Source organism: Oculina patagonica, chromosome 12 (assembly GCF_052425735.1).
Source record: "Oculina patagonica isolate OP01 chromosome 12, crgOcupat, whole genome shotgun sequence".
In the NCBI taxonomy this organism is placed as follows: domain Eukaryota; kingdom Metazoa; phylum Cnidaria; class Anthozoa; order Scleractinia; family Oculinidae; genus Oculina; species Oculina patagonica.
The window spans coordinates 5,810,110-5,837,672 of record NC_135769.1 but is presented as its reverse complement, the minus strand read 5'-3'; the positions used below and the strand labels follow the sequence as shown (position 1 = coordinate 5,837,672).

General features: G+C 38.5%; 3 protein-coding genes across 3 annotated transcripts; all 3 read left to right on the top strand.

The window, feature by feature from the left end:
• Nucleotides 1-2,487: 2,487 nt before the first annotated feature.
• On the top strand, nucleotides 2,488-9,181 carry LOC144631830 (uncharacterized). Its single transcript, XM_078490403.1, has 9 exons — nucleotides 2,488-2,823; nucleotides 4,323-4,365; nucleotides 5,680-5,754; nucleotides 6,453-6,590; nucleotides 6,697-6,806; nucleotides 6,962-7,027; nucleotides 7,436-7,499; nucleotides 7,845-7,889; nucleotides 8,329-9,181. The coding sequence occupies exons 1-9, from the start codon at nucleotides 2,659-2,661 to the stop codon at nucleotides 8,550-8,552; spliced, it is 930 nt and encodes a 309-aa protein (XP_078346529.1). The 5' UTR covers nucleotides 2,488-2,658; the 3' UTR covers nucleotides 8,553-9,181.
• Nucleotides 9,182-10,337: 1,156 nt separating this feature from the next.
• On the top strand, nucleotides 10,338-18,047 carry LOC144632366 (KRR1 small subunit processome component homolog). Its single transcript, XM_078490995.1, has 12 exons — nucleotides 10,338-10,377; nucleotides 10,477-10,512; nucleotides 10,675-10,841; nucleotides 11,699-11,833; nucleotides 13,086-13,211; nucleotides 13,337-13,420; nucleotides 14,200-14,256; nucleotides 15,141-15,305; nucleotides 15,633-15,710; nucleotides 16,336-16,435; nucleotides 16,877-16,932; nucleotides 17,040-18,047. The coding sequence occupies exons 1-12, from the start codon at nucleotides 10,344-10,346 to the stop codon at nucleotides 17,106-17,108; spliced, it is 1,107 nt and encodes a 368-aa protein (XP_078347121.1). The 5' UTR covers nucleotides 10,338-10,343; the 3' UTR covers nucleotides 17,109-18,047.
• Nucleotides 18,048-18,541: 494 nt separating this feature from the next.
• Nucleotides 18,542-27,424, top strand: LOC144631776 (uncharacterized). Its single transcript, XM_078490331.1, has 8 exons — nucleotides 18,542-18,610; nucleotides 20,470-21,071; nucleotides 21,927-22,130; nucleotides 22,281-22,343; nucleotides 23,803-24,128; nucleotides 24,556-24,633; nucleotides 25,248-25,391; nucleotides 26,491-27,424. The coding sequence occupies exons 1-8, from the start codon at nucleotides 18,579-18,581 to the stop codon at nucleotides 26,620-26,622; spliced, it is 1,581 nt and encodes a 526-aa protein (XP_078346457.1). The 5' UTR covers nucleotides 18,542-18,578; the 3' UTR covers nucleotides 26,623-27,424.
• The last annotated feature ends 139 nt before the right edge of the window (nucleotides 27,425-27,563 follow it).

The following is a 27,563-nucleotide window of genomic DNA, read 5'->3' as shown; positions in this document are numbered from 1 at the left end:
AATATTTCCTTGTTGATTGCATGATGCATTTCGGCACAGTTTGCGAGGTCTTGGTTTCTATGACCATCACTGTACTCCAAATGGCTTTCTCTTCATTTGTTGAATTGAGATGCTTGGTCTATAAAATGACACTATTGTTCACCGTTTATCGTCTTTCAAATTACAAGAACTGGAAGGATCTCGGGAAACAGCGTGTAGCAATAGATACGAATAGCTTCTAGGCTTCGTCAGATAAAGTTTGAATTCTTCAGCTTCAAGCCATCGAATGAGTTTAACTTTTTTACAATGTTTTGTCGCCAATCTACCCTAAGGGAAGATTAAAAAATATAACGATTGTATGTAGCCGGAGGGTAAGCTCTTTTCCATACATAACCTTCTAATTTTTTTAAATATTCAAACTGCTAGCTGCTATAAATCTCTAGCGTTCTTTCCATTTTTCGTTGTCATCGTGAAAGATTTTAAAATGATAAACAATAATAATTGCCTAGCTAAAGGTGGCAGACCTGATATTAATATCCTCTTTTCCGTCACCTAAGTACGCGTATTTATTAAATTCTTAGCGCTGAGACGTTAATTGGGAGACTTTCACGTTTATAGGAACAACATTTAAATGCACTTAATAGAAAAAAAACCCGTGTGTTTGGGTGTAATGAGAGCAGTGCCCCCCAGGAAGTACAAGATTATGATGACCTAGCTACTGTCTGCAGTGTAAAGACTCGTAGCGTGCGAGATAGCTCAAAAGTAGCGTTAGGGTATATAGGCTGCGTCAGACGGCTGAAGGAGCCCTCAGGGGCCATAAAACGGGAAGTCTAGTCCAAAAATTAAATGTGCCCTTATTTTATTTTCTGCAGCAGGTAGCCTTGCATTTTTAAAACAGATATTGTTTCTATTCATACTTCGAGTCACGTCCAACGGATCCAACGAATCGAAACGATTGAGTTAGTTGTTCCTGTGTCGTGTTGTATGTTAGCTTATGTTCTGTAGAAACGTTTGTAATTGGTTGCTAGTTAACGAAAAATATATACTTCCTTGGTGTATTCCCAGGTGTGTGCCGTAAGACGATGCTAAAGGCAACATTTATCATATTATCGATCTAGTTAGGCTTCCTGGGGAGGGATCATGCCACAGATGCGGACCCCGGGTGGGGGGGGGGGCTGGATTTTGTGTCTAATTTTCTTGTCACTCCAAGCTAACATCCCATAGTGGTGGTTGGTACTGTATAAGTGGTTCGGCTGGGGTGCTCCGATAGGACCAACGTCAACTGACCCCAGACCCCAGCCCCTTCAGCCTAAACACAGGAGACGAATTGTTATTTCATATTGGCGATTATCATGTTTCCGATGTCTCGTGTCGAAACTCGAATCCCAGACATAGTACACCCAATCTCTCCCAAGAAGGTGTAACTGAGACCATTTCGACGAAGGTATGGCAACCAAGTTCCTCGGTGACAGCTTTGAGAGTATCCCACCGGGCCTCTCCCTTACTTCCCATCAGCTTCGTAGTAGGAAAACGAAGAGACTTCCTCTCGCCAATCTGAACACCTAATAAATTTTGGTCGTTGAGTGAAGGAATCTTACGCTAAAGCTACGTTTGCATTTCGAAAGAAAGCCGCACTTATGAACAAAAGGATTGAAAACTATTCCAGACAGGCAGGCAACCCGTAATACCGTCTGAGCCTATGGGGCGGGCCGGGACCCCAATGTTTAAGGCGAAGGAAGGGAGCTCCGCCAAGACCAATGAGCCCCTGTCATACTAAGACCACCTCGATCGTATAATTTCCTTCTATTCTATCTCAGACCAAATGGTTATATTTAGATCCCATGTGCCGGAAAATATCTCATTTCGGACCACAGAACTACAACGCATCTCAACATCCATGTCCCAGTGACAAAAAAACTACCCGAAATCTGAAACATATTTCACTAAAATCGTAGTTGAAACAAAAATTAAATAAATTCAGTGAACAGAAAATTCGCATATTCCATCTTAAACTTAGAGGGGGGGGAGGGGGCCCCTGATTTAGACCCCGTTTCAGCGGCAGAATATTTCACGTGCGCCCTCCCCGTCCCCTTCCCTCCCCCCTCCCTTCCTTCCCCGATCCCTCCCGCCGGCTGTAAGTTCAACATGCGTTTAATACGAAAAAAAAAGTTAGAATTCATCTGCCGAACGGCTGTCACAACTTGCCGCTTATGTTTATTAAAGCTTCAGATATTGAATTGAAAAAATCGAAACAGGAAGATGTATGTAGTAGACAGTGACAACTTAGAACAGTGAGAAAAATGTCAGGATGAAGATTTCTTTAAAAATTTTTGACATATATGATATCAAATTTATCAAAACAGAAATAAAATATTTCCTTGTTGATTGCATGATGCATTTCGGCACAGTGCCAGGTCTGGAGCTCTTCCGCAAACCGACATGGCTGTCAAAATCGTGCTTCTACAAACAGACAACTCGCCAAGTTCCGCATAAAATTATGTCACAGCTATGACTTCCTGTCTTAGAAAGGAATACTAAATACTCGTTTATAAGGCTCGGTATATATTTGGACTATCTGACAGTCGAGAGTTTTTTAGGACTTCCCTTAATTCTAGCCTCACTGTTCAACGAGATTTGCCCAAGATATGGTAGATTGCAGTTTTAACGAATGAGAAAACCATGATTGAGCTAAAACTTCGGCTGATACTAGTCGGTGTGGCGTGGGTATGTTTTTCTGACTGGGTACAATGCTCAGAGCCAGATTTTCATCATTTGGACGAATGTAAAAGACAATGCCGTAACTTTGGAACACCCACGGAAAGTCCAACAGAGGTTAATTCAGAAGTAGGTATTGTTTAATTTTCTTTCTTTCATGCTTCGCTTCCAAAGAGAGTGTATGTATTTGAAATAATTTTGCCGGCGAGAAATTCCGTGTACTTTTCGTGACTCAAGGTCAACTAAGTGAAGCGTTGAGAAAGACGGCAGTAGAAAGCTAATTAATGAAGACCAGTCAAGAAGGTGGAAGTATTATGCTCTGAAAATTCATTATGGTAAAATTTTTCAATTTGCACTACAAGAAGAAATGGCAGTGATTGTAAAAGGCCTGTTGCGTTAGGGTAAATATTTTTGGAATATTTTCATGTTTGCGGCATATGTCACACTGATGTTACACTCAATTTTCTTCGGAAAGCAACGTTTTCTACCTTCTTGGAATTAATTGCTAAGGTTTATTCCTCTTTCAAATGTTTGTTTTTCTTCTTTATATTGTAGCAAACATTTTTCCCCTTCTCTTAATGTATCCTTTTCAATAGTAGCTGACCACACATTACTCAGAGCTTACGACAAGGAACTAAGTTTTCATTGGGTAACTTAATCCTGCGCATCAGTTCAATTCAGCTTAAACGGAACAGTTTAAATGTCTAAAATTAACCCTTATCGGCTGTTTCAGGAAATTTTGCTGTTGCGAAGTTTTCTTAGAAATATGAACCAGCACAAGAAGAAATTAGAGTGCGTTTCAGACACGCGGCTTAAATGGTTTATTGTTTAAAACGTGTTCAAATCCATGAGCGCCCCTTTATATTCCCAGCTTGCCACTGCCTTGGTTAGATTACAACTTGTTTGTCATAAGGCAGCGATAAATTAAGGTTAAATTTAGTCTACGTGTTTCAAATTCGCAGTTCGTAATCTTTTTCAACTTCCCTTCTTAACCATTCTAGCTTGTTCCTTTTGTTCCTTATTTTTTTTTTATTCTAGCTAGTTCCTTGTATTAACTTCCTCTTACCGTGTTTTTACTGCCTTAAATTAGAAATCATGGTTTTGAGGCTCTTTTCAAATTGAAGATAATTTCGTACATTTCAAATACATGGTGACATTAGGGCTATTTACCATGTATTTTTACGAGAAAAATAAGACGCGGATTAATAAATAAGACGTGGCTAATATAAGACGCGAACTGGGCGTATAAATTGTGCAAAATTCCGCCTCACGGCTAAAACAAGGCGCGTCTAAAACGTACAGGGCGCGACCTATTAAGACCAGGGTTTTGAGGTGGTCTTCTTTAAAACGTGTCTTAATTTGGACTTGAAATTGCTCATATAAACGGGTCATGAACTTGTTCGCGCCTTAACGAAGGACGCAGTAGTAAATCCTTCTCCGCGACAAAAACAAGTTGCGTGTATAAATGGTGGCATTAATTCACGTCTTATTTTAGCTGGGTCTTATAATTTATTTTTCTCGAATAAATAGTCCTTTTCCGTAGCCGCTTAGAATTTACTTCAAACGCATGCAGTTTGAATTGGAAGAACTTCTATTTAGAGGGAATTTCGTTTTTCGTTTTTCAACAGTCAGAGCAATCCTGCGTGGAAAAATGTTTATCATTGGCAGAAGGTAGGTTATATAATTTAGTTGCCTACATTTGTATAATTTTTCTATATTAAAACAGTCGATAACTGGGAGCAAACTTCGATGTCCTTTGTTAATTCCTTTCAAGAGTTCGACAAGAGCCACTTCTTCCAAGTTACTACTTCCGTTGGTTTTGAAGGCATAACTTTCTTTCTGCTTCGCACGTGGTGACGCCGAACATGCATTTTAAAAACTCATTTATTAGGAAGTTCAACAAAAGATAAATAAATTAAGTTATTAAAACAGTGCACGTAGTTTTTCAGGGCATTCGATGAGCTCATCAAAATAGTTGATCAGACAAACTCTTTTTAGAAATTCGTGACGATTCAAAATTCGCTACTCACTTCGGAGGCTCTGCAATCTTGTTTGACGCCTTAATATGCTTGACGCTCAAATCACGCCAATATTTCGCTCTTCTCGTTGCAGTTGGTTTGTAATTTCAGTTGAATATTCTTATCTTGAGTAAACAGTTTAAGATCAATTTGGTATTTTCATAAAACCTGTCTATTAAGCTGACGTTTCTCTGACGCCTAAACTTCGACCAGAAACGTACATACTAATGACCACGCTCTAAAGAGCTCCGTTTAGTGTGGCGCTACTTGTATAGGAAAAGAAAAGCACTCTTAAAGAAACTGTGTCACAGATTTTAGCCAAATTAAGGCACTAAAAATGACCATCAAATTCGGTGATATATAAAAATAACCGCTTAAAACAGTGAAGGAACATTTCAGTAAGACAGCAAATACAAAAAGAAGGTACGGATGGCTAAAAGTGACGAAGATTGAAACGCCGGGTTTGCAATATGGGTTTTTGAAATATTGTTGGGCTGAACAGTTTTCAAAGTTAATCTCGTTTGCTTGGGAGCGAGACACATTTGGTTGTAATTATAATGAAGCTATGGTTTTGTCATTTAGATCCATAGAAGTAGTTTATTTGCTTAAGTTTCATAGCGTGTATTTGGCAAAACCGTTTAATAAAAGAAATTTAACTCAGCTGTCACACAGTCCTTTAATATTTAGTGCAGCAGAATTCATTCTAAAGTCGATTTTCTCGACAGCTGAACGCGCAAAAGGATGAAACCTGATCTATTTTGGAGCGTTGGTTAAAATATAAAATCGTGTAAACTCAGATCGAAGCAATTTAAAGGTCTTAAAATGGAAACCCAACAGCCCGCTTTTCGTGAGCTGAAATATTTTGTTAGAGAACTATAAGAAACTGTAAACGTAAAACCTAAAAAGCTTTTTCATGAGTACTATAAGTAAAAACCTTTTTTTAATTTTTTAATTTCTCTTGTTGTAGAAACTGCTAGTGCCCCAACTCACTCAACATCTGAATTTTTGACCACGCCGTCTCCAACGGAACTCTCAAAATTTGGTAAGAGGTTTTGGAAAAATAAAACAATTAATACAAGAAGGCTGCTTAGCTGGTTTGACTATCGCATCCAGGTCTCCATCAACCAACTATGACTCCACCTTAATCTGAGATCATTGTGGGTACCAGGTGGCTGGGCTCGCTTCGAGTCCATAAATTTGGCAGTGAATGAAGGAAACCCTTTGGCGTTCTTGTTCTGTGATTACCATATTCTATATTATAATTATTATTACTTTTTTCATATGATGACACACGTGACACATCTTTCAAGAGGTAGCCATTCTCCAACTCAACCTCCAGCGCAGACGTTACCGTATTTTTTCGATTAAACGCCGCCCTCGAATAAACGCCGCATTTTAGAGCGAAAATATTAATAAACGCCGCATCATGATGCGGCGTTTATTCAAAAGATAGACTCAATAAACAAATTCAGATATTGAAAATTACTTTTGTGACAAGCGCTTCAACAAAGTTCAAATGTTTAGTTACCATGCCATTATTTGCAAGAAATGAATTGAATTTTAAATAAACGCAGCCCTCGTATAAACGCCGCATTTGAATCACAAAAAATTTAATAAACGCCGCGGCGTTTATTCGAATAAATACGGTATTCTCTTTGGCATGTCACGCGAGAAAGATTACGTGACGAGTAAAAACATTGTTGCGTGAGAGAGGGACTGATCTGTGTATTTCATTTGCAGCCTGTCCAACTGACTATGGTCCTCGTCCGGGCGAAATTATGCCCGGGGAGGTATCAGATTTCGATGTTACATTCGTGCAGAAAAAGAAGGAAAACAGCCAGAAATGGGTTGTTCAAGTGAACTGGACAGAGCCAAAAGGTAATTATTAGCAGATTTTATTTTATTGCGTCCACACTAAACACCACACTAACAGTGAATTGACAGAAGGTTCTCTTTGCTTGTTTTTGTCTTTGTATTGTTTTAGATGCGAATACTTCCTCTAACTGGCGTGGTTACCTGGCCATATGGTTCTCACAAAATTCTGAAAGCAATACAGAAAAGCCAAATCTTTGCAAATGTACGTTACTGCATAAGGTAAGGAACGTTCTTATTTTAGTTTGTTAATGTGAAGATATTGGATTGAACAAACAGGCTCAGGGCGCTTTTCCCTGAAGGGGAATAGCGCCCTGGGGACGAGGTTGGCTATGTATCTTGTAACCTTTGTAAAAGTGATTCTTGCTTATTTTCAGAACCAGATTCATTTTGACATTAACGAGACAGACGGATGGAAATATCCTGAAAATATTTACATCACGGTAAGTAGATCTTTGTAAGGATAGATATCACATCAGCATGGGATACAAAATGTGGTTAACCTTGTCTTCACTAAAATCCCGGGACTAAAATATTAACAAAAAGCACAATGTACTCTCAGACTCAGATGATACGACAAGCTTGCCTCGAAATAATTGAATGGCTCGTTCCGTCCTGCTTACTCCCGCATTACTGAAGAAGCAGACTTCTTACAAAAGCATGCACATAGCGCAGCTAAGTTTATCATAACAAGATAAAATACAAACAGTGGCAACAAATATAACACATGGACTATGAATGGTTTAAAAAAAAGAACCTAAAACTTACTTGACGTTTCGCATGCTTCAGCACGCATCTTCAGAAGTGACGCGTTACAAAAAGCGAAAGATTCATATCTTATTTCTCCACAGATTATTGCCTTGCCGACAGAAAAAGAATCCTTTCAAATGCAGGAATATGACCCAAGATCGAAAGGTATTGAACAAATATACATCACATGTCCGTTTTTCTTATAATATTTTCGATCTATCCAATATTTATGAAAAATTACTTTCTCAAGCAACGTCAATGCTTTCATTTGATTGGTCGCTGGTAAACAAGAATATGAAAGCAATTTTTAATATCTTTCGAACGAACCTTTTTCGACAGGAATCTATCAGCTAAAGTTTAGGGAATTTTGAATTTCGCGCGAACTACCTTGCTATAAAGTGTCCAAGATATAATGATAAACCACTAAGGGCAAAATTTGCTTTTGCGGTCTCCTTTGTGGCTAAGATTCCCTAGCTCAAATAATTATATTTTCAATTTTTTTCTTTATAGATTGGAAATCGTCGGGCAGATATGCGCCAACAATCACTCTGAAAGGTAAATTATTATTTTACTACTATTCAGTACATTTATTGAGTTGCCTGTAAGTTCGTTGAAACGATTGAATTTTTCGGTTCAGATCTCGGGAGGGTGATAAAATGAAAGCACGTCTTCTTACTTTGAGCGGTTTTCCTTGAGTGTCGAAAGTAATTCGCGTTTGCATTGGTTTTGCATTACTACGCTTAGTGATTGGCTTAAAACTCTCGCGCCACTTTCTCAGCCAATCAGAAGTAAAATCGAAATCAATCGTGACTCGCTCGCACACGTTTTCCCGCGCTTCGTGCCGGCAACTCGTGTAATTTGCTTCGAGGATTGTCTGTATCCTTTGTGATTGGCCAGAGTGATTACTTTGGTTTTGGTTTTGCGACACTCAATTGAAAACTGCTCTATGCCAGTCTTTTTTTTATTTTTCACAATCTCATCATTTCATTTTCAGGTCACAAAACATTCCGTTTGACGTCTGCAGAACGAATCGTTCTTCTTATTGCGGCTGGAGTTCTGTTGGGATTCGCCTTGATGTGTATGGCACACGTTTGGGCCGGCAAACGAAAGGGTTTTGCAAGGAAGGGCTTTGCAGCTTGCAAGGTAGCATTGTCAGTCGACAAAAAGGCGGGACAAAACAAGAAAGCGGATGAAATGAAAGATCAGCTGATCGCGTGAAAAAAAATGCGCGGGAAATATTTCTTGATTTACAGCTTGAATAGTTTTGTAGTTTTATAGTTTTCCTGATAAAGACTGTTCTCAGAGGTAATTTATAACTTAAATTTATAGATATCAAATCAAAATTTTTTTTTAAAGCAAGTCCGTTTTCTTTCTATAAAACAATGTATTATATAAAGAATATAACAACAACAACAACAATAACTTTATTTAACGAGGGTAAAAACACTTTACAGTTAAAAACTGAGAAACTAGTGGCCCTCATTATATTATACAATTAAAATGACTAAAAACAAAGTACTAAAATAGAGTTTAACTTAAGAAATAGAGAAATGGTCGAGGCCTACGTATGATTCCTTAAGGTAATTTACATAATTATTTTTAAAAAGCTTAACATTCTGACTAGATCTGAATGTTAATAGGGAGCTTATTCCACATTTATTCACATAAACAAAGCCAAACTTATGTAACTCGTTTGCCCGTCGGGAATTTATTATATCTCAGTATTAATTGCTAATGTTATGTCCAGAAAACCAAACATTTTAACCGCCTTTGCCAGCTACAGTAGTTAGGTACGGCAAAGAGATATGTCAATGAGATAAATAGAAAACATAAGACTGAAATAAAAAGTGAGTCTTATATGACGTGATTTGTATTTTTTGTTTTGACGTTTTGAACCCTTCTCAGTGCTTGGTCATCTGCTATATGGAAAGAAAGACCAAGAGACTCCCCCGGAAAAGTCTAATGTTTAAAGCCCGCCCTGGAAAAAATAAAAAAAAAAAAAAAAAAAAAAAACCACGAGACGGACGAAATCAGCTTTAAACAACATACTACGAGCAATCGTCCCTCTGACCTCGAAAGGTTGCAATAAATTCCGACTTCATATGAACAAAACGTAAAAAGGATCTATAACTTGAGAGTTTTCAAACTTACACTTTGTCCTCTTTCCTGCCGTTAGTCAGTAGATGCCCCCTAGCACTAGCTAGGTAAAGACTGAGTTCCACCGTAGTGACCCATCAAGGACACGCTTATCTTCTGTTCAGTAGGAGACTGGGACTAGGAGTATTTCTACTCCCCCTGGATGGGATGCTAGTCCAATCCAGAGTTACCCGTAGTATATAATTCGCCGGTACCCATTTATACAACTGGATGGAGAGAGGCACTGTGAGAGTAAAATGTCTTGCCCAAGAACACAACGCAGTTACTTCACCCGGACGGCGCGATCCGGAGTCCAGCAGGATACCTACTAGCCACTACAAGACCTAGGGCTGATTTTGAACTGATTGTGAACTCTCCCAACGTAAACAATAAAGACCAATAAAGAAACAGAATTTTAAAATGGATGTTCATTAATTGTGAACTATAAACAATCCTCCGAAAGTGACGACCCCATGAACACTATGGGGAACAAGTGTCGGTTTCGGTAAATCTTCCTTGAGCACTCGAACGATTTCCGATTCTTATCATCCAGGTGCCCCCCCCCCCCCCCCCCCCCCCCTATCCAGTTAAAAAATTAGGCCAGGCAATCACGACTGACTCCCAACATTCGATTGCCTGGATAGCCAGGTTCATACATACAGGTCACTGTAAATTCTTGGAGAATGGGGTTTTCACTGTGATGTAACTCTAAGTGTACAGTAATACTTGTTTCTTCAACTGTAATAAAAGGAACGCCTTGGAACGTTAAGTGTTTGCTAAATAAATGAGAACCGTGCGAGCTTCAACGCGACCAAGAGACTGGGCTTAAAAGTCGTGAACCCAGAGAGTCTGGTAATGAGACAACAATTCAACATGGCGGACGGCGAGGACAAAACACCGCACCCAGGTAAAAGTCGATAATTGAGCTAAAATCGTGCTTTGATTTTTCTGTAATGAAGCCTACCTAGCCTTGAAAACATTCAAATGCCCCTCTTGTCCTTTAAAGGTGACAGTAAGAAAAGAAATTACAGGAAAGACAAGCGTAAGTCAACCATTGATTTCTCTGTTTGTCCCATGCGTTGTGCAGGTTATTAAATGTATACTGCCGTTAGCTCCTCCAGTGTAGCTACATGTATGGTTTCATTTTCTCTTACTTATATAATTTCTAAACAGTACTAAAGATCATTTTTGTTGTTTCTTTTAGCCTGGGATCATGAGGGAATTGATCATTGGAAGATTGAATCATTCACAAGTGAAGACAATCCGCATGGCATGTTAGAAGAAAGTTCGTTTGCAACTCTGTTTCCAAAGTACAGAGAAAAATATCTGCGAGAGTTCTGGCCTTTGGTGGAAAAGAAACTAAAAGAATGTGTAAGTTCTTAGAGCATTATTTGTAGGGCATTTGTGGGGGGGGGGGAGGGGGGTACAATTCTAATAAATGCTGTTGGATCAGGAGAACTGAGAATCTAATTAACATGTGTACTATCAAGTTATGGTACATGTGGGAAGTTTGGAAAGCACAAAAGAAGCATAAGAGTTTGAAGCATATCAGTAAAGATAGCTTCGAACAATAAACAACTATGGCTTCAATATGGCTGAACAACACAACACTTTGACTTTATTTGCTTAGCATCCTGGGTACATGAAGGATGGTGCAATAGCTTAACACAACTTCTGGTTATGTAACAATAGTCTTAATATATTACAGCATTGCTCGAGGCAAATAGCCAAGAGCAGCTCTAGCTTCTTGAGTGCTCTCCAAACTTCCCAAGTGCAACATAACTCGATAGCTGTGCACAGCTAAAAGCATGAGTGAACCAATTGTTTGATAACATTGCTAGTGGAAATGTACATCAAAACTCACATGAGAAAAAGAATTTTTTGACGAAGCGATTTGCTCACACCACCAGCCTGTACTATTGGATTATGGTGCATGCTCACACATACTGTATTTGACTGCGCAGCTCTGCTAGCTTTGTTTAAAAAATGGCCAAGAATGTAAAGAAATGCTGGTTTCAAAAGACTCAAAAAATGTATCAGGAAACTAAAAAGTTAAACATTTATTTAGTAACTAGTATTATAAAATTAATTTGAGAACATTAACACTGCACATAATTTTGAAAAAAAAAAATGGAAGAATCCTTAAAATACTTTTAATAATCACTCTGACACACTAATGAGAATGTACACTGTATGTACATCCCTGTTTGTTCAAATTCTCTTTTAAGGGATTAAAGTGTCAGCTAGATGTTATTGAGGGAAGTATGACAGTTGGAACAACAAGGAAGACCTGGGACCCTTACATCATCGTTAAAGCCAGAGACATGATCAAGCTGATGGCAAGAAGTGTTCCTTTTGAACAGGTTTGCAAGTTAATAAAACTGTTATAATTTTATTTTAGTGAACAGGTAAGAGTATTGGTAAGACCCTGCTCTCCTACACTCGAGATCCTTTGCTTACTTACGATAGCAGGGGATTTGAAATACATTTCCCCCCCCGCTCCCCCTTTCCCTTCCCTTTTTATGTCCTTTCCTGCTAGTTGTTGTCAATCTTCATTTGTTAGGATTTGAAATACATGGGGCTAGGATATTTTTTTAATAAAATATTGATTTGATACTGTACAGTTACTAGAACAATGGCCAACTCCTGTGTCTTGCCTTAACATTTCTCAAACTCATTAATAATTCATCAAAGTTAAAACAGTTAGCAATTAATTAGTATAGATTTTTATGGTTTTATTTCTCCGTTTACTCCATATTTTTTTTTAAATTGAGTAGATGTATCAAACACTCAAGACAGTGTTTCATTGGCTATCCAAACACCTCAAATTCTGCCAAAAAATAATACTTCACTGCACATCGTATTTTCAACTCTCTTCTCAACATTGTATACCGTAAAATTCCGGTTATATGCCCTGGGCTTTATACAACTTCGTAAGGTGTTTTGGGTGGGCTTATAAGGGGAGGGGCTTATATCCGGGAGGGCTTATATGCAGAATGAAAAAAAGTTTCAAAACGAGCCACATAGTGTTGACTGAAATACGTTTTTAAGCTAAAAAATTAATGTATAATAAAGCAACATTTAGCCCTGTTCAGTACTGTTGACCGGCAGAGGGGGGCTTATATCCGGGGAGGGCTTATAATCAAATGCATTTTTTGTTTCCAGGTAAATGGGCCTATAAACGGGGGGGGGGGGGGGGAGGGGGATTTATAAGCGGAGGGGCGGGGGGAGGGCGACTTATAAGCGGAGGGGCTTATAACCAGAATTTTACGGTTACCGTATCTTGATAAAACATGTACACTGTCTCTCATGGTTAATATATGACGTAAATTCAACAAGAGTACTTATTAATTTACCGGGTACCGGTATTCTTTATTTATCACAATTTGAGAAAATGAGAGTTAAATTAGATTGAAATAAGGTCAAGGCAACCTGTTCAAGATAGCGGGGAGCTTGAGATGGCAGTGTCATTTTGCAGATTCAAATACATTCAAACAAATCTAAAGAAAATAACATTTTGTTTGAGATAAGGGTGTTGGATATTCATATAGCATGGTCCCAGTCCTATGCGTATAGACTGGGCAATACTTACCAGACACCATTCACTTATTGCAGGCTCAGCGTGTTCTTGAAGATGAAGTGGCTTGCGACATCATTAAGATTGGATCACTTGTTCGAAACAGAGAACGATTTGTCAAGAGAAGACAAAGGCTTATTGGGCCAAATGGAGCGACACTAAAGGTCAGTTGGCATCTACATGTATGCCTTTTTCATCTCTATTTAACAATGATTGACTTTGATTCTTATGTGTTTGTGTAAATCTATTTATAAAAGCTCTAAGTTAATCAAATTACTGTCTTTTGAAGGCTCTTGAACTGCTCACTCAATGTTATATCATGGTGCAAGGAAATACTGTAGCTACACTGGGCCCATATAAAGGGCTAAAACAGGTAACAACTCTTTTGTGCTCATCATTGTTTTAGTAGAAACTCTGAAGTATTGCAGTCCAAAACCTACAATTTTATGTACTTTTAACAGTGTTTTAAGTCAAGAAAAATTGTCTCTTTAAAGAGCAGTGTGCACATGATCATGTCAGCAAATGAAAAACAGTGGAAGAACCAATCAGATTAATTCACAGATTTCCAGTAGAACATGGCTCAGTTTCTATTTAATATTAAGTAATATAGAAAGCTGAGTTACAATTACTGTCATACATGTAGGACAAAATCTTCTCCCATACAGTAAAAACCTGCGTATAAGAACAAGTGGATTAAGAACACCCAGGCCTGATTTTAGGAAATAAAGTACCATTTATATAAGAACACATTCAGCCTGAAAAATGAAAGTTGTTCTTATATGGAAAAAATCAAAGATAAACTTTCATGCACATAAAGTTCCCCCAAAAGTGTATTGCCTTGATTTATCAATTTTATTAAAATTATACAAGTGTGCATATATATATTTATTTCATCTTTGGTAGCTAGTAGTTCCTATTTTAAGAAACTTTTTTAGAACACGAACACTACAGGCTGATTTTGCAGATTATAACCCTTTATAAAGAACCAAATCAGCCTGAACCGCCAAAATAGTGTTCTTATACGCGGGTTTTTACTGTATCACATGCACGGAGAATTGCGACAACAAAAAATTTGAGGGCAAACCTTGATTCATGACCTATAGCGTGAGAAATAACTAGTCAGTAGTGTTTTGTTTTTCTCACTTTGTGCAGGTTCGCAAGGTAGTAGAAGACACAATGAAGAACATTCATCCTATTTATAACATCAAGGTATGTGGGAATTTGTTGAGGTAATGATTGTATAAATATAAGATATCACAATTTAGTCATCAAACTCGCGATTATTAGTTCAATCTCCGAGTCTCCAGATGGGATATAGAATCCCACGATAGCCCTCCGAGTTCTAGGACGGATGCATTTCTACCACTGAGCTACTGGGACTCTGTGGTGATATACTAAGGGACTCTTTGATATGCCTTAATGTGACTGTGTGAATACAGTTATGAGTCATAGGTGCCATGTCATTATTTGGCTGTGCTGACCGCGTAATGCGGTTCCAGTCCAAAAGCCCACATTTCACCCTTAAAATCACCACAGAGTCCCATGTAGCTAAATGGTAAGAGCACTCTCGTCTTAGTAACACGGAGGGTTGTGGTTATTTAAATCCCATCTGGAATCTCCCGGAATTTTTACTCCGAGTTTGATGCTATTTAATATATCTTATTTCAATATCTTTGGTTACTTTGAGTTTGAGAGGTCTGAATGATTGTATAGCCTGGTAAACTATCTAGTATTTAACAATAAAATTATTCCATAAGTGTGCCTTGGATATGAATGGAAGATAGCCAACGAGGTGCACAGCACCGAGTTGGCTATAACTATCTCATATCCAACAAGCGTAAGTGTAATAATTGTTGTTTAATAAAAAAAAAAACAACCAAAGAATTGCAATATTTGAGCTCCTATCATTGATGCATACACCTACCATTTTTGTGGTTCATGGTAATGTTATATTAGCTCATATACCATTGCTTGTTAACCAATCAAAACTCAGGAATTGCAATATTCCATTGCAAGTTTTTAATAAAAACTTGTTGACAGATGTTAACCTTTTTTAACCTTCACGCCACATTTCTTTACTTCCTTCTTTGCAGACTCTAATGATCAAAAGAGAATTAGCTAAGGATCCGGAGTTGAAAAATGAATCCTGGGACAGATTTCTGCCTAAGTTTACACAGAGAAATGCAAAGAAGGTCAAGAAATCCAAGTTTAAGAAAAAGGAATATACTCCATTCCCACCACCACAAACAGAAAGCAAGGTAATATTATTACAATGTCATCCATGTCACTTTAACATTTTCAAGGTAATCTCTCAGGGCTCTTGTCACAGCTGAGCTCACTTGATGTTATGGGTGAAGATGTTGATTGGTGTTACATGTATGTTACACTTGCGTACAGAGCAAAAATTTTGCTCTGTACGCAATGGGTGATATGGGTGATAACTTCAATGTAACAACTGCTCAAAAACTTAATGACAGCTCTGATCTCTGGTTTTTGTTTTTGGGTCAGCAATGCCCAGTTAATAAATATTTTTCAGTATAAATGACTTATTAATTATTTATCAATGTTTGTTTTTCTCCGTTCAGATTGATAAACAGTTAGCAAGCGGTGAATACTTCCTTCAAGAGAAAGAAAGAAGATTGAAGGCACAGCAGGAAAGAAAGGTACACATTATGCTCCCAAACAAAAAGGGAAACAATAATTATTAAATTAAGAATTGAGTATCGAATTTCACATAAAATGATTGTGGGTCTTGCTCAAAAAAAATATAATCTGTGAAAATGAAATTTTATGTTAAACTGTTCAAACTGCTCAAAAGTGGCTTGTTTAGCATCTACAGAATGAAATGTCAGGGACGGCGGAGCATTTTTCCAACTAGGGGGGGGGGGCGGCTGACTAGTGACTTGAAGTGGGGGGGGGCTTAAAATACTCTTCTCTTATAAACTCTTTATTTTTTCGGAAATTCTGGGGGGGGTAAAGCCCCCCCAGCCCCCGGCTCCGCCGTCCATGAATGTTGGGTTCAAACAGTGGTTCAAAGTTTCTGTATGTAAGAGTTGCAGGGGCGGATCTAAGGGGAGGGTGCAGGGGGTGTGCACCCCTCCCCTTGAGATGACCTGTGGCATTCTAATACAACTGGTATTCTGCAAAAAAAAAGTCAGTTACACCATTCCTTAGTGGTGCACCCCTCCTGGATCTGCCCCTGAGTTGGGGTGAAATTGTCCCACTCACATGAACTTGAATCCAAGTGTTTCTAACTATTTAATGTCATCCTTCACTGATAATAAATAGGCACGACAAGTGGCAGCGGAAGAAAAGAGAAAGGCTCAGCGAGAACAGGCATTTGTTCCACCAGTGGAAGATAAACCCAAGAAAGAAACTAAGAAAAAAGGTTAGATGATAACCTTACAATTATTATTTCTTTAAAACTGCCTTTATGTTTATGCCATGTTATATTACAGATACCATAAAGTTCTGAAAGTAATGACCGGGGGTTCGGGCCGCTTCTTTGTAGGTTAAAGTGTTACAAAAATAAATAATTATTGCTTTTGAGTATAGCACTTAAAGCAAAATTAAGGGTGTTTTTGGTGGTAGATTGTATTGTTGGTGTAGTAACCAGTAAACTGATGTCAAGAAGTGATTTTAAATTGTTCACAAATGATTGGGCATTCGTTTTCCAGTAATACCAGTATAATTAACGAATCAACTGATTACGAGTTGCAATATTGACCTACATTTGTACCAAAGCATAAGAACTGGAAAGTGCTGGAAACCGCTACCAGCCGCGTCAAATAAAATTTTGATATTGATCTATTTCTAATTATTATTGCAGAAAACGATAGCAAAGTGGATGTGGAGGCCTTCAAAAAGAAAATAAAAAATTCCCAGGTGAGATCACTTCGCAATAGATCAATAATCATTGTTTTTTTTTCTCATAACAACATTTGCTATGGTTGTTTTTCTGGATCTTATTTTGATCTTTTTTGTCACCACAGAAAAGAAAAAGCCTTGGGCAAAGTGCAACCACAGAAACTCCTGCAAAAAAGAAGAAAGGCAAGAGTTAAAAAGAAAGTGACTGTGTGAATGCATTGCAGTCAACTTTGTCAACGGTTAATGTCCAGCAAAAATGAGCCTGGTGCTCTTGTTTAGTGGTGACCACACAAGGACAAAGACAAGCTTATTGCTTGAACACCCGAAAAGCTCATTGGCGAGCTCTATTGAAGTTTGTAGAGGCCCTGCCAGGGTAAATTCCGACAAGCGACATGGCCCAAAAAGTAGCGACAGCACATGAAATAAAACCACGACAAACGACAACCCTTTTGGAAAAACTTAAATTCCGACAAGGACAAGTAATTTTCCTGCAATTTTGCCACCAACGGCAACGCGAAGTTTGACAAAAACAGCGACACAGCTCATTTTAAAATTTAGACAAAGGACATGGACCCCCCCCCCCCCCTGGCAGGGCCTCTTTGTAGGTCTCCAGAGATTAAAGAATCAAAGACAATATTGCCAATGCTTAGTTCATTAAAGCATAATTTATTCAGTCATTATTCCATTGACATGATGTTGTATTTTTCACCCATTCTCAGTACCCCCCTCTGTTTCTTTTGGTTTATCACAAATCCTCTGCTGTATTTATACTGTCAATAGGCTATTATCAGTAGGCTATTATTATGACACTCCTAAAATTGGAGGAATATTATGCACAATGAGTGAATTATGATTCCATCAACCTCATTTTCAGGGTATTGAGTTTGTTATTGTCACCATCTGTGGGAATGGCAAGAAAAAAGACTCAGGAATGAGCCCGAGGTTGAGATGCATACCTTAGCTTAGCCTGTGTTCAGCCGTCCCACTCTGCGATTTTTTTTGGAGAGCAGGACAGCTGTACTGTACACAGGCTAATCGTAGCCCCCTACCTAAAAACTGCTCTGTACAGGGGTACCTCTATCTAAGTGTAATAAAATTTTAACAAAAATTAATAAAAAAATCATTAGAATAAATTGTGTAGTTCTTTTGCGCGAGTGCTTATCTATTAAGTCCAGAAACGTATTTGGGAACAAAAAAAATCGTAAAACTGAAACAGAACAACTACCTTGTCAATGCTGTGATTTAGATTGCCGAAAAGAACTTTAATTCGTGGATATACACATTTGGGTAAAAAGCTGTTAAAACTTAGCCTGCAAATAGGCTCCCATGTAGGACAGGGCCTAAAAAAGAAACCAGCGAGCGAAGCAAGTGGAGTGTGGCCTGGGGGAGAAAGAGAAAAAGAGAAAAGGTGGGTGCACAAGTTTTCCCAAAAACTGGGGAGCCAAAGAAACTCATTAGTAAGGAAGTAGTTCACGAAATTCTGGAGAAAATCCACCCATTCCCGCGTTGTCCATAGCCCACTTTTTTGCAGACTTTTGATGTGCGAAAGTATGCCACGCGGACCTATTTTCTTTGATCGTGCAAAGAGACTGGACCGAGGGTAACAAACACCCCCTGGGAACGAGGTTGCGTAACAAGTCGTTACGTCCTTGCAGTTCAAATAGATGCGACACTTCGATCGTTTCAAAACAATAAGGTAAGTACTTTGCTTTTATAATCAGTTTAGTGGGAAAGAGGACTGTAAATTTAGTTGCAGTCAGACATAAATTGCGTTTCTTAACTCAGCTCCTGATTTAAACAGTTTTCAGACGATTCTTCAACACCGTGTACTCCCGGGGTTGCGTCGCTACACATTTTCACTCAATTCGCTCGTTCGTCTTACTGAAATGCTTTCCTTTTTTCTCTTTTGTGGAAAATTTCGCGATAGATCTGTTGAACACGAAAAGGATTAAGAATTGCTCATGTGTGTGAAGTAAAAGCCTTCAAATTAAGCGCTATGAAATGTAAGCTTAAATAAAACCGACCATTAGATCTTTTCCCGCCCAAAACTTGAATTAAAACCGTGTGCTATTCAGCGGCGATTGCTCTTAAAAGATAAAATGATGGATCAGGATTCGATTTTGGACCACTTTTGCTCAGAATTTTGTAAACAAAACAAGGATCAATGACACGATTATAAAAGCCTGCAGGGGGCTTGACAGGTTGGGGGGGTGGGGTGGGGTGCGAGACTTGGTATATGAAAAGGACATGGATTCTTGTCGCCTTGCTTAGGGGTGTAACTTGCGGATTTTTGTCTCACTTAGGCTATTGAGAAAAACCCTGCCCATTATTTCAGCCATCATGGTCCAAAAATAATGCTTACCAGACTGATGAGACATGAAAAATGCTATCTTGTAGGAAGTAAAATAAAAGCTTGAGCCACACCCAAATTGTTGACTTACAGAAAATGTTTGTTCCCCTCACATGGAAAGGTTTTGGTTTGAGCCTCATTCCTCCCGGGGGGGGGGGTACTCCCATAAATTTCGGATAGGGGTGTGCTGCCAAGATTCTTAAACCCTGACCCTATTTAAGGATAAAGAAAGCGAAAATTGATACCCTTTTAAAGGCCCAAAACCGAAAAATGACACCCTATTCAAGGGGAGGAGAAGCGTTCCATGACTACCCAAATAACGGCTAACCGCACACGGCAACATACAAATCTCTATAAAATCGCTTTACTAATAACTGAACAGTAAATTCAGTTTTAAAATACCTTTTTTTGGTTTAGCTGGGCGTTTATTTTAGCTTATAGAATTTAGGTACCCTATCTAAGGATCACACCGGGAACTCATTGCCAAAAGAAGCAAAAATGATACCCTATTTAAGGACCGAGAACCTCAAAAACCATACCCTATCGGGCGGCACATACCTATATAGGCCACATATGGGAGTACCCCCCCCCCCCCCGGGCATTCCTCACCCCTTTGGAAATTCCTGTTTAACTAATATTTTAAAGAATCCCTCAGAATTTTCAAGGACCTTCCCTGGGGTAGGTATGGATAACTCCTGGAAACCCACAAGCAGGGACCACAGAGCAGGGGGGCTGTGGGGGTTAACCCCCCCCCCCCCCAATATTTCCGAAAAAATAAAGACTTTCTGAGAGAAGAGTCCCTAAAGCCCCCCACTTCAAGTTACTATACGGCCCCCCCCAATAAGAATAATGCTCCACGGTTCCTGACAAGATAGCAGGAGTGGAAAGTATCATTCTGGAGGAAGATTGTGTTGTTTTAGAAAATATCCATGTCCCTCTCACAGAAAGTGTTTTGGTTTGAATCCCCCACCCCTCTGGAATTTCCAGTTTAGCCACATACTACTTTCCTTTAAAAATTTTGGCTTTTGAGACCCCCACCTTCTCAGAACTTCAAATGACCTTCCATGGGGTGGGTATGGATATTTCCTGGAACTGCTCATTGCCTTGTAATGTACCATTCCATTATTGAGGTCACAGGTATTGTACAAACTTGTAGTAGTGACTTCATGTAACATTGCTCATCTTAATTAACATTTCTTCATCAGAATGCAATCAACATCAAAAAACACATGGATACCACATTGCCGAGAGTACTGTGACGGCAACGTAGCAGAGTTCTATTGCCCGGAATGTGCTGCAATGTTTTGTAGCAGTTGTTATGACAGGGAACATTGTGGAAATGAACGGAAATCCCAACATGGCAAACTCACTGAGCTCAGAGCGATTTGCAGTGTCCACAAGCACACTTTGGATTACTTCAATCTCACACTGCTTCAGCCAATGTGCGTCATTTGCAAAAAGGAGACCATGCTAGCCCCAGAGCATGAACACCACGTTATTGACCATATTGAAGCAACCGTACCAAAGCTGCGATCTCTGATGGAAAAGAATTTGGAAAGTGCTTCCGAATCGATCGACAGATTAACCCGTGAACTAGCTAGGGTGGAAAATGCTGCAAGAAACACATTGAGTGCATCAGTCAATTACATCCAGTGTTGCTTTGCAAAGCTGCGGCAACTCCTAGATGAGAGAGAAGTTGAACTTTTGAAGAATACAAAGAATTATTTTGATGAGTTTATTGAGAGTGGGGAAGGAAGAGTTGAAACAAGAAATGCATTAAGAAAGCTCAAGGCTCTGTCTGAAGAAGGTGGGTAAAACTTTCAGTGTTTGTCCTTGAAGTATCTTAAAGGGGCTATGTCACTGGTCATAGAATTAACTGAAATATCACAATAACGGCTTTAAACTGTAGAAGAACTTAAAAGAAACACAGAAAGGTCATAAAGGGGCCTGATGGATGGGCAAAATTCGCAGAGATTAAAACGGATTGCATTCGGGTAAACTTGAAAATCGTCGGTCCAACTTTTTTCAATAGTTTTTTATGTGACCATGATTTTGCCAATAAAAGACTTTTGCTCTTCCAATTTTGAGTTTATAGCTCTTAAATAACGAAAATAAATAAAATACCGTGACATAACCCCTTTTAAAGAGAATGTAGGGTACTGAACTACAGTGAAACCTTGTGCTGGTAATCTTATCCCTGGTAATTTGTCAGGACTCCAAAAATGTCAGAGGAAATTCTGTTAGTAGTCATGTGACAAATTGCTGAATACGGTACTGACTTAAATACAGAGCTGCAAAAGACTTGTGAGAGCTTGGCAGCTTGTTTACTGCATGTCAACTATCATTTATTGTTTCTAAGGGGACAGACCATGAATGTCATCACTCGTGGTGCTCCTGAAAATATCTAATTGCCCTAACCATTCATCAATTATTGAAGATGCCTAAAATGCAGGCAATTACAAAATCAGTTTTGGCTCCATTAAATGGTATGATTGTAACAATATTACAACAGGGAATTTACAGCCTTTGTCAGAACCAACTTGATCCATATTGAATGCAGCATACATTAGGCTACCTGCATGCTACAACATGTGTTAAATGAAATAAGATAGGAGTACAGCATTATGATGAAAGCTCACATTTTTGGACTTAAATTACACAGGAAAGTTGCTTTTAATGAAAGATGGCCGAAGCCTTGTGGTGGAATTTCCATCAGTCTTTATGCGACTCAAAGAACTGTGTGGTTCATTGGCTGGTGAACGACAGATGAAAAAGTTAAAAATGGTTATTGATTTCGAGAAAAGCTTTATAGAACAGCTGAGGCAAGCCGGGACAATGAAGTCATACTCTGTTGATTTAACCACAGGTATAGTGTTTTTTTTTTTTTCGTTTTATTATTTTTTTTCTGCTTCCAATGTCTCCAGATAAGACTTTCAGCTAATCCCTATATATGTAGCAAATATCTTATCAGTTTTCTTTTTGTTTATATTTCAACTAATGGAAAAAAAAAAAACAGAAAGCTCACCAGTGACAAAGAATAAAGATCGCAGTTGCACTTCCCAACCAGATTGTAAAAGAGGTATGGTAGACAAGTGAAAAAGCATATTTTAGTGACCTTATTTATGTTATCAGACAATATTAATTTTATTTAATAGTTTGGTACTTACAGCTTCCGTGGATGATGGAAATTAATTTGAATTAATAGTGACTTGCAATAGCTACAGTTGAACCCTGTTATTTCAAATTGTCAGGGGAAACAAAAACTAGTGCTAAATAGTGGAAGTTTGAAATGGCCGGTAGTCAATCACTGAAGGGCAAATCCAAGGGAAATAGATTTAACCCTCGGACGTACAAGGGGGGGGTGGATGCCACCCCCCCCCCCCATAAGGTTTTTTCCAAATTTTGAAAAAAACGATTTACTCTACAATGCTGAAACTTTCAGTAGCTGTTCATTCATCCTCTGCAGAAATTTTGATATGTCAAGCATGTGTCCATGGTTTTTGATGTTGCCATGGCAACGTCATAAATACAAGCAGGTCTTGCCAAAAATCGTCATTTTTACCATTTTTCTTAATTTTTTCCAGTTTTTTAAAACAAAAGTGCAAGATGTGTATATTTTTACATTCCGTAAGCATTCTGGCTTGATTTTGTATCAATTTCCGTTATTTTGTGACTTTCTAAGAAAATGTTGAAATCCAAGATGGCGGATCCAAGATGGCGGCTCTAATGACGTCACGTGACGTCATATGACGTCACAGCCAATTAAAATTATGTCATCTTGTAGAGTAAGCTAAGGGCTTTCTTCTCAGCTCAAAATAATTTCGCTACGCCATAATATAACGAAAACTCCGGGGAGGGGTTCCATCCACCCCCCCCTTGTACGATGGTGGGGGTGTGAGTTTGCTTGTACGTCCGAGGGTTAAGTTCAAAATAACAGGGAATTTGAAAAAACAAGTTCAAATTAGCAGGGTCTAATTGGATTTGTGTGTGTGTTTTCTTCAACAAGACCCCCTACTTTCTCTAGCAAGGTTGCCACAGGTCAATGGTCAGGGAAAATAAAATTCTTGAAGATCAGGGAAATTTGGAAAATTTTATTTTGGGTCAGGGAAAACTGACATTTTAAAGAAAAGCCAGCGTAAAATTGGAATATATTAAGCACCACTGATTTCATACAATTAATGGCTGGAAGAAACATTTCAGATCAATGTGATCTTAGCCTGTGAATGCAGAGACATTTCCAGCTGTTGCTTAGAGAATAAGAGAAGCGACAGCCAGAAATGCCTCTGCCACCGTTTGCAGGCTTATTTGATCTCAATGAATTTTTTTTCTTGGAAGTGGAGCTTGGAGGCTGCTAACTATATCTGACATTTTGTATTATATTTGGGTCAGGGAGATTTTATTTTTATCAGGGAAAAGTCTAAATCTTCTGCTTCTAAATCTCTAAATCCATGCATTTCTTTAAACTCCCACGACTTCGCATCACCTTCAATAAAAACTTCGAAAATTTACTGCCTTGACTTTTGGAATTCATGGTATAGGTATAAAGAGGCACTTTTCCGACCCTCCTTCATCTCCCCAAGAAGAACCTTCGTCCAAACAAGCCAAAACCAATGACACGCCACAAAGTCGTGTACTACATGTAATCAATTTCACTGATGAGTGTAACAAGTCACCCAGAACCCCATTAAAAGCGACATCAATGACGTCAGCCAAAATTGCATCACCTTCACCAAGAAAGCTATGCAAACCAACCGCTCGGAAGACTGCACTATCACCACAATGGACTCCATCCTCTCCCATTGAAACTCCTAGTGTGGCATCGCCAAGAAGGAAGAGAGGAGGAGAATTAAGCAAAGAGTTTATGGTAATGTAAATTATTATCCGTTTTCTGTCATCCAACCTACCCAATTTTTCACATTTTCAAAAAAATCTATGATTAGGATTCCAAACGATAGGTTACTGGGTAATCAAACATATTTTGACCTTCTATCATGAAATATAAACATTGTCTTATCAATACAAAACTAAAAACTTTAATTACATCTTGATTGTGCTGGCCTGGAGCAGTTATGTCAAAATGTGTTTATCGGAGTTTACTTTTTTGTCTTAAAATCAAACTTAGTCAGCACTGAGTTGGATTAATCATGCCCCTGACCATTGAGCAAGTGAAAAGGAGAAGTCATTTACCCAAGACAAAATCTAGCTGGCTTGGACAAAATGGATGGGAGTGTTTTTTTGTGCCCTGTTTAAGAAACCACATTAAATAATTTTCTTTATGTCTTTTTATGCAGAAATGTGATGCCATTTTAACAGAAATATGGGCGCAGGATGAAAGCTTCCCATTTGCACGACCTGTGAATAAGAGAGAGGTAACCCAACCAGACAATTTTTTATGATGTTAAAGGAGAAGTTCACTCCAGACTCACTCGAAACTCCTTGTTTCTTTGTAGTGGCTTTTGTTTGTCAAAATGCCTGTTTGTGCATCTCCATTTTGCTCAAACAGAGCTCCAAGAAATACAAAACACAAGGAGTTTTGACTATTTAAATTTTCCCGCAAAACTTCAGGCTGAGCTCTTTGACGTCACGCATACATTACCAGCTCCAAGATGGCGGCGTTCAGTTGTTGAGTATTGGGAAAGATTTCGAAGGGTTATAGCGAACGTTGGAGGCTGAAATTTTGGTGAATAACATATCTTTGTATAAACTTTTTATTGGCGTAAAGAAAATGAATGGCAATGGGACAATCGGCTCTGGGGACGAGAATGACTAATGTCCCATTTTATATAAATATTATCGAACGAGCTCTTCAAGTTATAGACCCATTAGCCCAGTTCTGATCCAATTGTGATCTATTACAAAATGCGCAGCACTAGAGTGGGGCAGAACAGGACTACAGGTCCATATAAAGCCCCTAGCAAGAAACTCCCTTGTGTAATTACAACTTTTAGTATGATTTATTTTTTGCAAAACCTATGAATTCTAGTCACCAGATTACTACAAAGTCATCAAGAAACCCATGGACCTGTCAATTATCAAAGAGAAACTTCACACTCTGCAATATGCATCTGCTGTTGATTTTGTGAAGGACATGCGTTTGTTGCTAAGCAACTGTAAAGCATACAATAAGGTAAAAAAAAAATTAAAAAAATAATAATAAATAAATAGGTATTTAAGAGAACTGTGTGTGTTACGGATTTCAGCCAAATTTAGACGAAAGAGAATGGCCACCAAATTGAGTGAAATATAAAAATATCCACTCTTAACAGTGAAGGAACATTTCAATGACACTAGAATGCAAAAAAGGTAACTTACGGATGGACAAAAATTGAAGAAAACTTTAAGTCTGAACAGTTTTCAAAGGTAATATCGCCCGGGTGACATTTGTTTGTAATAAAGTTATGGTTTTGTCGTATAGATCCATGAAGAAGTAGAGCGGTTTTCACTTGAGTGTCGAAAGTACTTTGCGTTTGCTTTGGTTTTGCGTTCACTACGCTTAGTGATTGGTTTAAAAATTTCGCGCCACTTTCTCGGCCAATCAGGAGTAAAATCAAACCAATCGCGACTCCGGCGCTCGCGCACGTTTTCCCGTGCTTCGTGCCAGCTACATGTATTTGCTTCGAGCTTTGATTGGTTCACTGGATTGTTTGTGTCGTTTGTGGTTGGTCAGAGTAATTACTTTGGTTTTGGTTTTACGACACTCAATTGAAAACTGCTCTAAGCTTACTTTCTTCGCTTACATTGAATTTCATAGCGAATATTTGGCAAAACTTGATAAAATAGACCGTGTGACAGCCGTAAGTTTGAAAGAAAGTATGCAAAACATTGAGTGGAAGTTCGGCGCTGAATGCGATGTTGTGCAATCACAAATCTTCTCGTAGAGTTTCGATACCACATCTATTACAGTTGTAAGTTTAACCTATAGTGCAGTTTTCAATTGAGTGTCGTAAAACCAAAACCAAAGTAATCACTCTAGCCAAATCAAAACTCGGCACGAAGCGCGGGAAAACGTTTGCGAGCGCGTCATGATTGGTTTTGGTTTTACTTCTGATTGGCTGAGAAAGTGGCGCGAGATATTTAAACCAATCACTGCGCGTAGTAATGCAAAACCAATGCAAACGCGAATTTAATACTTTCGACACTCAAGTGAAAACCGCTCTATTTTGACGTTTATGCATTTCACAGTTGTATCGATCACCCTTTGGAGCAATTTTCGTTTCTTTTTTCAGCCGGGTTCTTACGTCTTTTCTGCTGGTGAAGAGCTGGAGAACGTTTTCAACCGTCTGCTGAAAGAAAACTTTCCAAATTTTGAAGATGTGCTTCTGGAGAATTGCGAGGATGGTTCCCCTCCCACAAAATAGTGCAGATACTTCTCAAAGGACAAACTACTGTTTTAAGTTGTGCTGTTACTGAAAGAGCCTGAGATGACAATCGTTTCCACGTCCCTCGACCCCAGCCGCGGGCGAAAATGACGCTCGGGGCTTGGGCGGAGGAACGAGAAAATGAGTGATAGTTAATGCAATTACCGAGGGCTTTTATACATTTTTTTCCTTCTCGTTCTTTCCTTGTTTAACCCTGCGAAGATTTTCTCGGGAATACTTCTTTACATTCTTTCTGTCTTGGACTTTGGAAGTTATAAATACGACTGAATTTCGTTAGGACATAATTGTTCACCCAAATAGGCTAAGGATTCGAGAGTGTTGCGTGTTTTATTTTTGTACCATCTTTTTGTTGCGTAATGTATTTTTATTATATTGTTGTAAGCATTATGTTTTTAATGTTCATGTTTTCAAATCTTTCATTTATTCTGAAAGTTAAATACGGTATTTTTTAGAGTCTTTGTTCCCTGTGAAAGGCTGCAAAGGATTCAAATGTTTTTAGTTAAATTACGTGTTGTATTTGAAAAAAATTCGAAACCTCTTGCCCATGGCCTATAAAATGGTGTTAGCGTTGTTTTTATAAAATTCTTACGTTCTTAATTTAAGTCTTTTTAACTGTCAAAGTCAATCCTTTTTTAATGTTCTTTACAACGCCGTATATTAACAGTTTTTCATTCCTAACTATGAAACACTCTTGTCTCACAATAATATTGAGATGTTTTTAGCATTGGTTGTTACCTAACCCTTCACGTACATACTTCAACAAACTTAAATAAAAACAACTTTTTTTACTTTGCTTTGTCGCTATGTTCACTATGTATTCACTGCAAGAGCAAGTTATATAATTTTCACAACTAATTAAACTCGATACAATTCGTTCGAGACGATAAACGCCCTCTGTCAGGATCACCGATAGCACACTG